General features: G+C 44.2%; 1 protein-coding gene across 1 annotated transcript in view; it reads right to left on the bottom strand.

Annotated features, from left to right (window-relative positions):
• si (sucrase-isomaltase) overlaps positions 1-15365 on the bottom strand; it is a 32962-nt gene that overhangs the window by 903 nt on the left and 16694 nt on the right. The window contains exons 20-47 of the mRNA XM_008308426.3: positions 14283-14339; positions 12686-12810; positions 12513-12601; positions 12348-12397; positions 11949-12140; positions 10750-10887; positions 10451-10657; positions 10201-10355; positions 9921-10089; positions 9290-9386; positions 8797-8909; positions 8438-8563; positions 7721-7849; positions 7466-7582; positions 7306-7368; positions 7071-7187; positions 6898-6988; positions 6680-6818; positions 6103-6236; positions 5754-5788; positions 5233-5349; positions 3227-3375; positions 2798-2882; positions 2553-2609; positions 2093-2217; positions 1882-1970; positions 1750-1799; positions 591-758 (exon numbers count right to left, since the gene is read on the bottom strand). Of these exons, the coding sequence (XP_008306648.1) occupies positions 591-758; positions 1750-1799; positions 1882-1970; positions 2093-2217; positions 2553-2609; positions 2798-2882; positions 3227-3375; positions 5233-5349; positions 5754-5788; positions 6103-6236; positions 6680-6818; positions 6898-6988; positions 7071-7187; positions 7306-7368; positions 7466-7582; positions 7721-7849; positions 8438-8563; positions 8797-8909; positions 9290-9386; positions 9921-10089; positions 10201-10355; positions 10451-10657; positions 10750-10887; positions 11949-12140; positions 12348-12397; positions 12513-12601; positions 12686-12810; positions 14283-14339 (3183 nt within the window). The remainder of the gene's footprint in view (positions 1-590; positions 759-1749; positions 1800-1881; positions 1971-2092; positions 2218-2552; positions 2610-2797; positions 2883-3226; positions 3376-5232; positions 5350-5753; positions 5789-6102; positions 6237-6679; positions 6819-6897; positions 6989-7070; positions 7188-7305; positions 7369-7465; positions 7583-7720; positions 7850-8437; positions 8564-8796; positions 8910-9289; positions 9387-9920; positions 10090-10200; positions 10356-10450; positions 10658-10749; positions 10888-11948; positions 12141-12347; positions 12398-12512; positions 12602-12685; positions 12811-14282; positions 14340-15365) is intronic.

Below are 15365 nucleotides of genomic sequence, written 5' to 3'. Positions count from 1 at the left end.
CCCCCCCCGTCAGTCAGTCAGTCTGTCTCCTCCGACAGCAGCATCAATCCCAGTCTTCCGGACTCTCTCACCTACAGTTATTTATGGCACCTATCGTTTCCATGCTGTTGATAAGTGCACTGAGTACAGAACACAACCTTGACAGGAATATTTTATCAAAGGCCAATGAGAAGTGGAAACACACACACACACACACACACACACACGTTGGTTCAAATCTCAGTGTCTGTGAAGTGAAGTCATTTTTTTGTTGTCCAACATTTTGTGCTTCTTCTGACGTCGACTATTGCTTTAACATCACAGCCACGTTACGATTACCCTGACACCGCAGAGACGTAACGAGCAGATAAAAGGCATCAAAGGAAGTCAAAAAGATCTAAGGCAGAAGAGTTCCTTCTTTGTCTTTTTCAGCAGGTCACGACCCGACTCTGAGTCCAGAGTTGAACTGCAGTGGAGCTGGGCTTGAATGAAGGACGATCTCTGAGAGTCTGGTCTCGATTTTAAAATCTTTTTAAATGTTTTGGTGGCAGTTTTTAAATGTCTACACCTGTACGTGTGTGTGTGTGTGTGTGACGTGGATTCTTACTCACCTCAGTCTCTGAGTCGTGACTTATTTTCAGGTCACGTGTTGATCCACCAACCATGATCTTGGCTGTTGTTATTGGCACCTTTCCAGCTCCCCAAACCTTGACCACACCCAGGGTCAGTTGGTCGTCGGGGGACAGACCATCGTGGACCACTTTATTAGTCAACGTTTTCTGAAATAAATAGAAAGGTTGTCGTCAGTGCAGCATTAAAGAAGCCGTGAAGCTCCGCCTCCTCATGCTAGTTAGTTTTACAGCCAGTGGACGTCGTGGTTCCTCCTCAGGTCGTCGCTCTGTCCACCGTCATTTTCAATCGATTTAGATGGAAGTCACAATGTGCCGTCTCTGACACTTGAACGCCTCGAACTGAGAAGGAACTGGCCACCACTTAATGTTAGCCTCAACCACTGACCCAGAATCACCGTCTCCCACCGGGGGAGGCAGAGGGTTACACACAGACCAACTAATGACTCATTTTCAGCTCGTTACGTCTCCCTAAAGACACACACACACACACACACTCACTCTTAGCTGTAATGTATTCCTACTGTAGTCCCTGTAACCAGAACACTATACATCCTGACCCACAGACACAGACATGGACACGGACAAACGTTCAGATGTCCGTCCCAAACAGTGTCAGGCAGCTCTGCTCTTATTGGCCAATTTATCATCATCTGCCACTGACCCACTGACGTACACAGACACAGACACAGACAGAGTTTTGGCGGTCAGACGGCATGTCTGTTTTATGGAGGTATGAAATTGCTCTGGAACGAGCTGGATGTCAGGCAGAGAAAAGACACAGATGTTTGGCTGTAGCAGCTGAACAGGCCAGGGTGTGTACTACAGCTGTGTGCTCATGACGCATGTGTGTGTGTGTCTGTGTGTGTGTTTATCAAAGCCTGTGTCATTAGTGTGTGTGTGTGTCTGTGAGTGTGTGATCACTCAAACATTTGTTTTGGACAAAGTGACTTTTGTCTGTGTCTCATTTTGAAGCACAGCTGTTTCTTTGTTGAGCTGAGAATTTGTTCAAACTCTTAGTTCTTCCATTACTGTGTAGCTGGACTTCATTAATAATAAACACAAGTCTGAACCCAAAAAACCACTCATCCACTGCATGAGCGACATACGACGTGACAGACCGACAAAGGAGTGAACTCACCGACTGAACTGTGAAGGAGGTCAGCAGGACCCTGTTGTTCTCCACCGTGTCTGAGGACAACAGAGAGAACAAGTCAGCAGATTAGATGAAGGTTTGGACACAGTGGATTTAGAACACAGTTAAATGTTTTACCTATTCCTTCTCCGTCATCCCAGAAGAACGTTCCCTTGGCCGTTCCATCATCACTCAGCGCAGCGATCAGCCCTAAAGGATTCTTTCGACTGGATTAAAAAAAACAGAGGAAAAAAAAAAGGTGACATCAGAATCTGAATAGTCTAATAATCCTGAGGTGACCTCAGTGCTGACACCTACAGGTGGCTCACAGAGGTACATGAACACCTACCTGTAGTGTGTGTTGTTCTCTGGTTTCTGCCAAGGTAGGACGTATCCTCCTCTGATGTGAAGGTTAATGTGGTCCAAGGGTGTGGGCAGCGCCACCATCTGGCCACGCACTCCAACATATTTGGACTTGTATAAGAAAAACAATTAAATTAATAAAAGACTAACCAAATAAAACATAACAGGCAACAGTTTCCACAGCTGTGATCAGTTTTAATCCTAAAGATTAAATACTCGTATCTCGAGGTAGTACTGTAGTTCTACCACTGGAGGCAGCGTCTGAAACTTTACCTTGAAGCATTTAATGTGAATTCAAGTCCAGATTTCACTGTTTCTGTTCAGTTTTGTAAATAATTATTATATTTAATAATTTAATTTAATTGGACAGAACCTCGTGTTAGAATCAGACATCCTACGTTAAAAAGGAACAACGGGAACACGGCGGAGATAATGTTGTAACTCACCGTGTGGTAATCGTACCAGCGTGCATCAGGAAGATAAGCAGTCACACTGGTGACGCCCTGGGAATCAAACACACGTTGAACAAAGAAGTGAAGACGTTCACCTGAATGGTCAAACTCTGTTAGCACTGGAGGCTCAGTGTTTGGTTGTGTGGTGCAGTGGTGCAGTGGTGCGGTGGTGTGCTGTGTCACAACGACCACTAGTTGACACTATGAACAACGTTCAGATGGTTGACGTGTGTTGGTACCTTGTCCAGAGCCGGGGTGATGAGTAAAGCTGGACCCCAGAGGAACTGTTTGTGGACGTCCCACGTAGTTCTGTCTGTTACGAACCTGAGAGAAAACAATTCAACTGTTCAACTGCTGCGGACCCTTCCCCCCCCCGGACCCTCCCGCTCCATGTCACTGAGCATTAATATGTTTGTTCCTGACTGACGGTGTCTTTAACAGCACAGACACTGAGGCGGTGAGAGTTACTGTCATTTTATTTGAAGTAAATTAAAAACCTCAAAACATTTACTACCCAACTTCTTAGCATACAACCTTTAAGAAAAAGGGAGTCCCCCCCCCCGACCACGTGTATTAAACCTCCAACTGGTGTTGAATTCATAACATTCTAGACGGACTTTGACGCTAACATGCTGTCGTAATAAATAAATAATAAATAAATAACTTACTCGTGCAGCAGAGGTCTGACGACGGTACTTCCTGTGACGTGGGCCTCGTACATCAGTGTGTACAGGTAGGGCAGGAGTGTGTAGCGAATGTTGAGGACGTCTCGTGATGCCTGAGCAAAGGTAGCGTTCCAGGCTACGGGGTCTTGTCTCTGACGGAGAGAAAAACTCAAGTCTTTGAATGTGAGAACGTTCTTGAAGTCTCTCTCTGAAGGCTTGGAGGAGTGGTTCAAAATACGTATTCCTAATTATTACTTATAATAATTATTACTTATTATACGTAATAAAGTAAATTAAATTGTTGACCCAAATAATGAAATCCTACAGGAAAACACACTAAATCTCTGCAGTGTCTCGACCCCTCCCAGAAGTTGCCGGGCTCAAAGCCAATCACCGGTGATGTATGTGGCTCTCACAGGTCTGGTTAAAACACAGACGGACACTCCATCCCTCAGCTGTCAGTCAACCGAGGCAGTGATGTCACAACAGGACAGACAGTCATTTTAAAGTTGAATACATCGCCTCATATTTCATATTTTCTGGGACTCTCCACCAGCTGAATAATCCAGAGGAGGAAGCTGTTCTTTAAAGCAGAGGAAAATAACCCTCCAAAAAAACTTGAATTCCAACACATTTATTCAATCTCCCAAATCGTTCACAGCTTGGCAGGAACACCGCTGACTATTCTCCCTCAAAGTCTTTTTAATCTGGGAGATAAATGATAAACTGATGTGAGCAGAGTGCGTTGGAGAGAGAGAGAGAGAGAGAGACTCTATGAATTGACCTGATTTATGGCTACATTTATGGCAGTGAGAGGCAGAGTAATGGCAGACAGAGACAAATGTGAATATCCACATGGATTCACAAATGACTTTTCTTACTCTCTCATCCTTTTCTCTGACTTCTTCTGTCTCTTGTTGTGAATTAGGGATGATCTGATGATCAATATCAGGATCGGTATCGTTCTGATATCGAACGACTTGACTGTCGTTATCACACGTCTGTGACATCAGCTGTTACCACGTGTTTTAAAGTGGCTCTAACGCCTCACGACTTTCATCCGTCTTAAACAGAGTAAAGACCCCCCCACATCGTCCTGTCCATGACCCCCCCCCCTCTTTTTTCATCTTCTCCGTTGTCTCCTGACTTGATCTCCTGCTGCCAAAGGTCATTTTTTTCTGTGACCACTAATGTGTGATTTTTCACTCAGTTTTCTGCATGTTTAAAGCCCATTTCCAAGTCATCTTTAAACCATTTGAATCACAGCGTGGAGATGTGTTAGCCGCTGTGCCACTGCGCCCAGATCACCTTGAGAATTCAATTATATCCCCATTTCATGCTGAATCCCACCGCTCACACACACACACACACACACACACACACACACACACTGTACTGTCTCCTATTGCAGACTCCAGTGTGGAGAAATTCTGCCCGGTGAGATCGATGCCCGGACAGGCATTATTGGATTTCTTAGATGTGTTCCAACGCTCTTAAAGGTCACTGCTAGAATGAATGCCACAACACTACACCATCAAACAGGTCTATCTGTGTGTGTGTGTGTGTGTGTGTGTGAGAGATCCTTTCATCTGCAGAAAACCTACAGTGGTCGTGGAAACTTCCAGATTGTTACAGTGGAACCTTTTTACCTAAAATCTCCTCTTGGTCGTCTCTGTGGCACCAGGTTAGGGGGATTCTAACCCTGACCCTGACCCTAACACCTGCTGATCCACCCAGACACTGAATAATCCAGATCACAACACAGAGCTCTTCACGCCTCACCACCGTACGACGACTCAGAGGCCAAAAAAAGATTTGATTATTTGAACTTTTCCGTTGTTTTATGATACGACGTCTCACGTGACCACAGTCTAAGTTTGAATCGTTAATGATTGTGAACGACACAGTAGGTTGATCTCTACACCCGCTGCACCTCATGCTGTTTCACACACACACACACACACATCACATCACCTCCTCCCCTTCACTGCATTTGTACTGAATCTTACCCGGCTTCCTAAGCCGTTGTGGTTTCGTGAGAATGGATAGAAAGCACCGAGTTGCATCCAGCGAAGACACATCTCATACTCTGCGTCTTTGAAGAAGCCACAGATGTCGGCCCCGGTCTGTAGGAGACACAGTCAGAGGAGCTGAGTGAGTCTGAGACAGAGAGACGTCAGCCGTTCACACAGTGTCCACGTGAAGTAGGAAGATGTTAGCATCTACATTAGACTGTCGTTAAAGACAAAGACAAAAACCTATTTCCTCAAACTGTTGCTGCGGTAACCAAAGGAGAAACGACAGAAAAATCCCAGACAGCATTTAATTATTAAAACATCTCCAGTTTGTGACAGAAATGTTAAAGTCCTCTGGTTTGGCCGGGGCGTTTCAGAGCAGCTACACTGTGCATTTCAAGATGTTCTTGGATCAGAGTAACATCATTGTAGCAGCTGTAATCTACTTAGGAAGGACAAGGTCACGTCAATAAGATTATGCCTTGTCAGATCCCAGAACAGACGATGGTACTCACATAAGGGATGCCGAACAGACTGAACTCCATCATCCCTGTGGAACAAAGGGAAACTCAGAGTTGTCACTTCAACAACGGTGTCTGCTCCAGATGGAACCATGTTGTCTTTCCTACAGTGTTTGTTCCATCAAAGTGAACATGAATGTGTAGCAAACACTTTTGTAACCTGGTTTTACCAACTAACTAGGATTGATTTATTTTTTGCTTCATTCTTTATTCATTGCTTCGTGGATGTGAGAGTCTGAACCGTTCCCCACCAGCCTGCACTGGTTTAGCCCAGCATGATACCCTGCTGCAGACCACCTACTAAGTTGGTCATACATGGAGTATGAAGGTTCAAATGTTTTACCTATGATGGATTTGTAAAGCTGGTCCCAGTTGGCAGAGTTGTCTCCGAGCCAGTGCCCGGACCATCGTCCACTGGAGGGGTAAGTGGACCTGGTTACCACGATACCTCTTTTACCTGTGACGTTCAGCACAGCGCTGCACAGAAAAGACATGGGTAACTTAGTTACCAGTTACTAGAGAACGGTCAAACGTTATCAAGCCTCTGTGTTGACAACTCTCTAAACCAGTCTCCAACAACGAGAACAACGAGGTTTCACTGCTGGTGGTTAGTCTGGGATTCTGTGTTGACGCCTGAAGAAGTCACTGACATTTCTGTTGTGGCTGCTCTGGTCTGTGTCTCTGCATCACATCTTCTTTACTTGTTACACTTTAATAAACCAGTGTGTGTGTGTCTGTATACACACACACACACACACACACACACACTGGTTTATAAATGTTTCATGTTGAATGTTTTAGTGGATTATTACAGAGACTACAGTTCATTCATTAACTAATGACATAACACACACACAGACACACAAACACACACACACACAGACACACAGACACACAGTGATAAAGGAGGCTCCACATACTCGTACGTAGGCTTGGTCTGAGACCAGCCGTACAGACTGTGCACGTCGTAGTGTCTGACTGTCTTTCCACTGCTCAGTCTCTGCTCACTGTTCATACACAAGGTCTTGTGGTTGAGGCCCATGTCCCTTGAGTCCAGGGCTTTTAGAGAAGACAGAGAAACAAACAGAAATGTATAAAAACTCCAAATATCACAGTGTGTTTTCTTCATCTGACTTACATGGCATGTAGGGAGGATTCTCAAGGACTGGGTCTCCAAGACACTTCCCTCCAACTGTGCCGTGGACAAAACTGGCCGGTTCATTCATGTCCTGTGGAGTTTGATAGAAACACAGTGTGAATGTTGAATCTATTTTTTAAATTTCTACAGAGTTTTTTCTTCTCGTCACTTACGATCCAGAGGCCGTCGAACACCATGATATTGTCGTAGAAATCCTTGATTTCCTGAAGCCACCACTGTGCTGTTTCATCACGGAAGAAATCAGGGAAGGCCGTGTAAGATCTGTAGAGCTGGAAGAAACAGAGTGGACGCAGAAATGCAACAACGGGTCATGTCTTTGTGTAGTTCAGATGCTGGTTAGATGTTTGACGTGACGTTGAAGCTAATACACCAGAACAGAGGTGGTACCTTCACTTGTGTGTCCCAGTCCAAGGAGGTGTTGACAGTGACGTTAGGAAAGTCTGGCCACACCTGAAAGAGTTAACAACCAGTGAAACGGCTGACTGTGTGGTCCAGACCGTGGTCCAGACCGTGGTCTGGGGGTATCTGTCTGTTCTGGTCCTCTTACCTTCCCCCAAACTATTTCACTGCTGATGTTTTTGGGCCACTTGATGAAGATGTCTGCCTCTTCACCTCGTTCAAACGCAGGGTAAGGTTTTGTCTCATTGCCTGAAATGGCTGGATCCTGGAGGAGAGTTGAACAAAAAACCCATGCCATTAGCAGAGGACAGGTGGCGCCATTGCCACGGAGTAAGTGTTTCATTGTATTCTGTGCGGGTCAGTGCGTGGACTGCAGGTGTGTGAAGATGAAAAGGTTCGTTACCAGAATGAAGATGAACCTCATGCCTTCTTTTCTCATGTCATCCACCAAGGACGGAAGGTTCTTAAACTCTGGGTCCAAGACAAAGTTCAGCTGACGTTCCATGTAGTCGATATCTGCATACTGCACATCCTGTAGAGGGCAAACTTCAGGTCAATACTACAGAGCAGAACCTGAATGACAGTCAGAAAGGAAAGGAAACAGTTGTTCCTGGTGGAGTTCCATCAGGAAGTGTCAAAAATGATGCTTTTCTGGTTGGTTTAAATCCCACTTCTGAACCTCATTCTCATACACTACGGTGACACTGTGAATTTACTGTCTACATACAGTAAACCATGTTGTGAAACACTGCAAAACACGCTTGAATGGATCAGTACCTGTTCCTGACACAAGAGGGCTTTATTTTATAGACTTGTTTTTAAATTGAGACTGTATTATTTTTTATTTAAAAGTTAAAGTTTGGTTGAAAGTTGGATTTTTGGGATTGGCTGAGAGATTTGTCGTCACAGGTTTCAGTTCAAGTCAAATCCGACATCATTCTAAATTAATTCAATATCATTATCTGTTTTTGAGCTTTTTGCTGAGATGGAAGGAACTTTATTATTTCCTCGGGAGTTCCCTTAGGGAAATGAAAGCTCTTATCTCGATATCTGATATTTGTTCCTATTATGGGATGTCACACAGACATCATTAAAGAAAACAGATAAAAATCCAACTTACGTAAGGTATGCCAGCATCTGTCATGTTGTTGTAAAGATCTTCTATCTCTTTGTCATTGGAATAACCATAGCGACAGAGCTGGAACCCAAGGGACCAATAGGCAGGTAGAACAGGTCGTCCAATCAGCTGTCAAGAAGAAAAACAAATCAGTAAGTTCACTATAGAGAAAGAAAAAGAACTCTTGTTTCCAAAAAAAAGGGCCAGTGTCTATTAAGTGTGTGTGTGTGTGTGTGTGTGTGTTTGGATCAGCTAAATGAGAGCGTGCAGTGGAGCGAGGAACTCCCAGCTGCCGTCGTCCATCAACAGCAGCCCAGGGCCAAACACAAACACAAGAACAAAAACAGGAGCGGACGACTTACCGCGGTGTACTCCTGCACGACCATCTCAGGTGTGGGTCCCATGACAACGAAGAAATCTAGAATGCCTCCCACTGTTCGGTAGGTGACTGCTGGGATCGGCTGGAGAGTCACATCTGGAGGCAGAATTAGGAACGTTCTCAGTAACAGTTCTGCAGTTGGTGTTAGTTCTTCTGGGTTTGTGCCGAGACAGAATCTTTTAGAGTCTTTATCTGGTTGTTTCCAGGCTCCTCTGCTGACAACAGAGGACGTTCTTCTTCTATGACCTCATCAGAGGGTCATGTGTTCATCACGTCCTGAACTGGGCTTCAGTGTTTCCTTGTTACGGCCACACATGTTCTGTCATTGTGGAATGGACTTAAGGTGGAGCTAACGCTAACGCTAACGCCACAGAGATATTGGTGAAGGGTTTGGGGTCAAGGAGTATTTACTGCATAAAAACTAGTGTACCTGCATGTGTGTGTGTGTGTGTGTGTGTGTGTGTGTGATCGCTCACCCATAGCATTGCTATTCAGCAGCAGCACACCGTGAGCATCAGCTGTGTTCTCCAGGCCCATATAAAAGGGATGGACCCCGTAGCAGTTCATCTTGTACTGCAGCAGAGAGGCAGAGTGATCGTTTGAGGAGGTACTTTTAGTTTCTTAGGTTTTAAAACAAACAAAACAACTTTACTGAAAGTATTTGTGATGGTTGTCAGGAGAGAGAACGTAGTTGGTGACGGTGCTGTTAAAAATAGGATCAATTTAATTATTTATACCAATAAATGGTTTTATTGTTGTGTGTCCTCACAAACTGGACAATAACAGGAAGAATGTGTGTGGAGCTGATTTCTCTAATTACACATATGTAATGGGTGGGCGGTTCATTCAGCAGAGCTCCTTCTGGAGAGATGATTGGACGGGATGAAGAGAAGGAAAGCAGAAGGGGAGGCGGTCTGTAATGGAGGGAAACCCTTGAGCTGGTCAGACTCCGTTAGTCTCATATTTTGGTTTGTAAAAAATCAGTCTGATGTGGTATAGGTACGTTGTGTCAGGTGTTTCAGATGTTAAGACTTTTATAGATGTTTTGAGAATGAGGTGTCGATTGATTTTAACTGTATGTATGTGTGTCTGTTTATCCATACTCACACCAGGCGGCTGATCCTTGGAGAACATGCCCCAGGTGTGGTAGGTGAGGTCGTGCTTGTAGGTCGGATGTTCTGTCTCTCCAAAGCCGTAGACAAACTCTGAGGACAGTCGAGTTGAGATCTGAATAAAAAGGTCTGAGAAAGTAAACCCTGGCAGAGAAGAGTCCCAGCTGAGGAGAAAGAATAATTTACAATTAAAACACCGAATGAACATAATTTAGGAAATTAAAATAAACCAAAATATGAATTTAAACAAGAAGAGAATTCAGATAAGAACCCACATCGTTGTCCCTGTGCTTTTCCTAATGATCTTGATTCCAAACGGGTTTGACGTAGTCAGAACTTTATAAAGCCTCTTGTTCTCATCAGTTTCAGGTGTAGCAGGAACAGATAATGGTACAGGAACTTCATAACGATCAGTGGTTGGATCCCAGATCTGACAGAGTTAAAAAAAAGAAAAAAAAAACTTCATACAAAAAAAAAGCATGGTTAAATGTGTTGAGGTAAAACAGACGACAGAAACATCTGAACCTTAAACTGGAGCATGTCACTGGAGTGGTATGTTATCTGGACACGGAGATTGTCTATGTCAGGTGACCCGGGCCGACCGCTGCTCCCATATTTCTTGTTGCGAGTGATGTTAACCGAGATGCCTGAGTCTGTTTCTTCCACTCTTTCAGCGGTGTAACCATAGTCTTTCGGGTAGATGCACCACGGTTCGCCTGTGATGCTGCTCGGCTTCACAAAGGAGAAAGAGAGCATGTGACTTTACAGACCGTTCCAGTGGGTGATTCTGTTGGTCTGTGGGACATAGTCATGACACTCTTTACCCCCCAGATGCAGCCTCTGGCTGTGCAATTGGCTTCGTTGGCGTCCTCCTCTGGATGGCAGTTCAAACTATCCCGCAGTTCCCAGTGCACTGTATAGGACTCTCCCAGAGTCATCGAGAGGCCAGTGAGGAGGAGGACCTATCAGAGAGCAGGACAGACAAGGGGTTGTATCAGAGACGGAGAGCACAACGTCTGTAGACCTGTCTGAGTGTAGACCGGATTGTAGACCTGAGTGTAGACCTGTCTGAGTGTAGACTATTTTATCATCTCCTGTTGGAGATAATGAGTCATTCTTTAACCCTCCTGTAGGGGAGCTGTTACACACACACAGGAGGGAGTTATTTAACTCCAGCATCGTGTGAATGATCCTGTTAAACTTAAGGAGAACAGAGAAAAAGTTTTCATTTCTGTTGAAAAACAATCCTTAAATAAAGATGTCAGAAGTAAAGAAGAAAAACGAGATTCTTGGCCACAGAAATATTGTGCCTCGTGATTTGCTCCAGTTTTAAAGATGGATGACGTTCCTGACGCAGCCTGCACTGAAATAAAGGACTAGGTCAAATAAAATGGTTGTGACAGGAATTTCCACGAAACAAGGGAAAATGTAAGACATCCAACATGCATCAACCCCCCCCCAAGGTGATTTGTCTGAACACTCACCCACATCTTCCTCATGTCTGCTGTGGACGTGGCTGTGGCTGTGGACGTGGACGGGTTTGAACCAGGTTCACAGACTAAGTTCTTTCTTAGTGTTTACTTCTGATCTGTTTTTGTCTTTTTCCTTGTGGGTCTGCTCTAAAGTAGCCCCTCCCCTTAGGGGATGCCCCTCCTTGAAAACTGTCATTTGATACATTCGTATGAAAATGTGTGACTAGCTCTCTCTCTCTCTCTCTCTCTCTCTCATCGTTACGTTGTATTCCATAAAACTCGCCTGAACAGAAAACAAACTTTGAATTCAGATCATTCTCAGCTTTAAACACATCAGGACATTTTCTTTTGTTTGGGGGGTAAATGAAAATGTAACAGATTGTCAACAGTTTTGTGTGATTGATGAGCATGTCAGAGAAAGCTGCCCCCTGCTGGAGACTGGGCTGTTCACAGCTAAAAGAGCTGAATTCACTGTGTCTGTTCCAGTGATTTCACGTCATAAATGTCAAAAAGGTCATTTCCTATATTTTTCCAAACACTTGTTTCTTTACCTTCTTGGTTTCGTTGTAGTGGATATCGGTCTCTGGCACCACTGTGGTCCACTCTTCTTTTCTCCCATTGATGACACGCGTCACTGTGACATTCACAGGACGAGAGCGAAGCCCGAGGACGGTGACGCTCTCAAACCGGAGGTTGTTTGAATCATTGTAGCCCACGTGGTCAGCATCCAACGTCAATGTGTTCTGGAAGATTTTTTATTTTTTTAATTGTTGTTTGGTTTAGTTTCCTACTAAATAACATTGGCTTTAAACTAGTGGCACAGGGTTCTGAGGGTGTGTGTTCTTGATTGTACAAAGCAGAACATGGATCAACCAGTGAAGTCTCCTGTGATTCTTCAGAACAGAACAACAGAACGGAGAAACCTGTGTTGATGCAGCAGGGAAACTTACGTTGGCCACAGAGAAGCTGTAGTGGACGTAGTTCCCTTTTCTTACAGTGTCTGTCAAGAAATGAGCAGATGTTATGTCTTCACCAGACCAAATCACAAGTGATGTACGTGAAAACACACACACACACGCGCTGGTGTGAGTTAAAATCAAAGAAAGTAACGATACCTCGAGATTCTCCATCGTCCCAGAATAGTTCTCCAGCTGCTTGGTTGTTGTCGTCAAGAGTTACGATCAAACCCATAGGATTAAGTCGACTAAAAAACAATTCATCACATAGTTGCTAATTGTGTCAATAAAACATTTGTATGGACTAGAGGACGTGTGGTTTGTGTGTGTACCTGTGTGTTGTCGTGACGTTTGGCGTCTGAGTAGGAAGGACAGCTCCACCTCTGATGTGCAGACCAAGTTTGTCTTCTGGTAGATACAGGTCAATTCTCTTTTTACGGTGGGACAATTTCTCCATCTGAATCAGAGAGAAAAAGCCTCTGAAACTAAACCTCTCATTGTTGGTGTTTTGAAAGGAAAAAAAAGTCTCACGACTTGTTTTATGCAAAGTAAAAAAAAAAAAAGGGAAATTAGTTTAGTGAGGCAGACAATTAACACCGTTCTCATCTTCAACAACATCAGGGAAGTCGTCAACGATAGTTTCAGACTGAAGACCAAAACTGACCACAAACACGTTTTATGCAAAGTAGACAGACAGACAGACATACAGACGTACAGACAGACGTACAGACAGACATACAGACGTACAGACAGACGTACAGACGGACAGACAGACGGACAGACAGACCCTAAAATAAAGTATTACACTGTTGATGGACGGAAGACAGACAGACAGACAGACGTACAGACAGACATACAGACGTACAGACGTACAGACAGACAGACCCTAAAATAAAGTAGAATAAAGTCTTGCTGTATAATTATTGTAAATCTTTTAGTCTAATCCTTTAGTTATTTTGCCTCATATCCATTCATTTCTCTGTTTTTTTATGTCACATTTTACTAGATTTACTAGATTAAGGGTCAGAAACGACTAAATCAATTGCTGACTCACCAGTCGACTCATTTTCTAAAAGGTCGTCTAAAGAAATCTGGAGTTCAGTTGTAAAATCAAACCTTTAATGATGCAAATTACACACAGTCCCTGTGACAGGGTGTAATGTTCTCATTTGTTTTTGTTGTGGAACACAAACTGCTTCCCAACTGTCGTCGCTCAGTCACGGCCATTTATAGTCATGGACACAGAGCAGCCTTTCCGTCCTCCCACCAGGACAGTCACTGGGGGCCACTGGGACCAGGGGCCAGTGGCAAGACAGCCCATCTAATCGCTCATCTGATCAGTGGGCGCTTTACGTCGCCACTGTGAAGCCCAAATAAGGTCCCAGAGGAAATCAACACCTCTTTTATCTCTGTTGTCTTATCACCCTCATCTCTCACTCTCAAACAGGGAACTCCAGGCGAACGCTTTCATGTGATACATGTTCTTTGTGTACGTGTTTTGTGGGGCGACACTGATAACCCCCACGTGTAATCATTTCTGTTGCTCATTGTGCGTTTGTGTAATCAGTTCCTTGACTGGAGGCACGGCTGAACGTTTCAAGAAAACAATCTGCGTTTCTCCTTCTCCTCACCAGTGTGGAGGAGACGCGGCTTTGAACGTTACACTTTAAACCAGATAAAGACGCGTTCACTCTGAGTTTCTGCTCAGAGTTGGAGAAAAGAACACGACAGAACTCACATCACGTTTCGTGTGATCATTTGTGTGTCTATTCCACATCCATGTTCATATTCACCTTGTATTTAAGATGAATATTTTCCTGTTTCTGGCTCTTTTCATCTGGTAGTTTTATGTATTTTCTGAATGCGTTTTTACATAAAGTTTTATTTACACTGGACAAAAAGTTTGTAACAAATAGAAAATGTTCCTACCGTCTCGTAGTCGTACCAGGTTGCATCTGGTATGTAGGCAGACACCATGGTCACACCCTGAGGAAGAAGAAATCAATGTTGTTAATGTTTGTACAACCCTGTCTGATCACAGCTTTGGTCGTGTTCACGTTTCATCCAACACTTGTTGGAGAAGTGACGTAGGTGAGGGCTGACGTAGGAGACAGACTTCCAGCTCCATCACCTGAGGCCACGGGACAAATCAATGGCCTCGTGTAACAGTAGGCAGAAATACATATGAAAACATACGTTTGTAAAAGTCTGTCTCACAAACAAACAATCAACTTATTTATTGTTCCCAACAATACAAATATATTCATTGGCAAGAAATAAACACAAAAATAAAACTATTTCAAAACATTTTTAATGATGATCTGATGTGACGACCTGCCGACAGATCTCCCACTTGAAGGGAGATCACCTGTCACGACTGCTGCACAGCCTTAGGGGTGACAGGCTGGGTAAACGGATGCAGCCCCCGAGCCTGGTCTTCTGGTGTCTGATTTGCTCGTGGGGCCCATCACTCACTTTGCTGACTAATGGGGAGGCACCGCAGGAGTTAGCTTGGCCGTTAGCCGTGATTGAGAGGGACAAGGCGTCGACCTGTGCGTACGCTCATTTAGAGCTGCTGAAGATCTGTTAGCCACCAGGTTTGATCTGCCCAGCTCAGACACAAATCCATACAGGCTGGAGGAGAGGAGCCGGGCGAGTCACAGAGACGTAGAGGTGGTGAGAGAGTGATGTGATGAAATGAAACGGGATAACAAGAGTGATTTGATGGCACTTGATTAAGAGGATAGTGATCAGATGAAGGAGCCCATGTCTGATGAAAAGAAGAGGAATAATGGGCAAAAAGAACAGAGAACAGAGAGTGGGGGGGTGAGGAGAGCTTCTCAGTTCATCATGGAGATCAAGGTGACAGCTTTAAGCCAATGGAATGAATGAGAGCATCAATAAGGAGAGGGGGAGGCTGAGCAGACAGACAGGTAAATACAGACCGACAGATGGGGGGGGTGTATAGATATATATACATATATATATATATATATATATATATATATATAT

This window comes from Cynoglossus semilaevis, chromosome 4 (assembly GCF_000523025.1).
Source record: "Cynoglossus semilaevis isolate Cse_v1.0 chromosome 4, Cse_v1.0, whole genome shotgun sequence".
In the NCBI taxonomy this organism is placed as follows: domain Eukaryota; kingdom Metazoa; phylum Chordata; class Actinopteri; order Pleuronectiformes; family Cynoglossidae; genus Cynoglossus; species Cynoglossus semilaevis.
The sequence above is the reverse complement of the archived record's forward strand: the minus strand, read 5'-3'. Positions and strand labels throughout refer to the sequence as shown.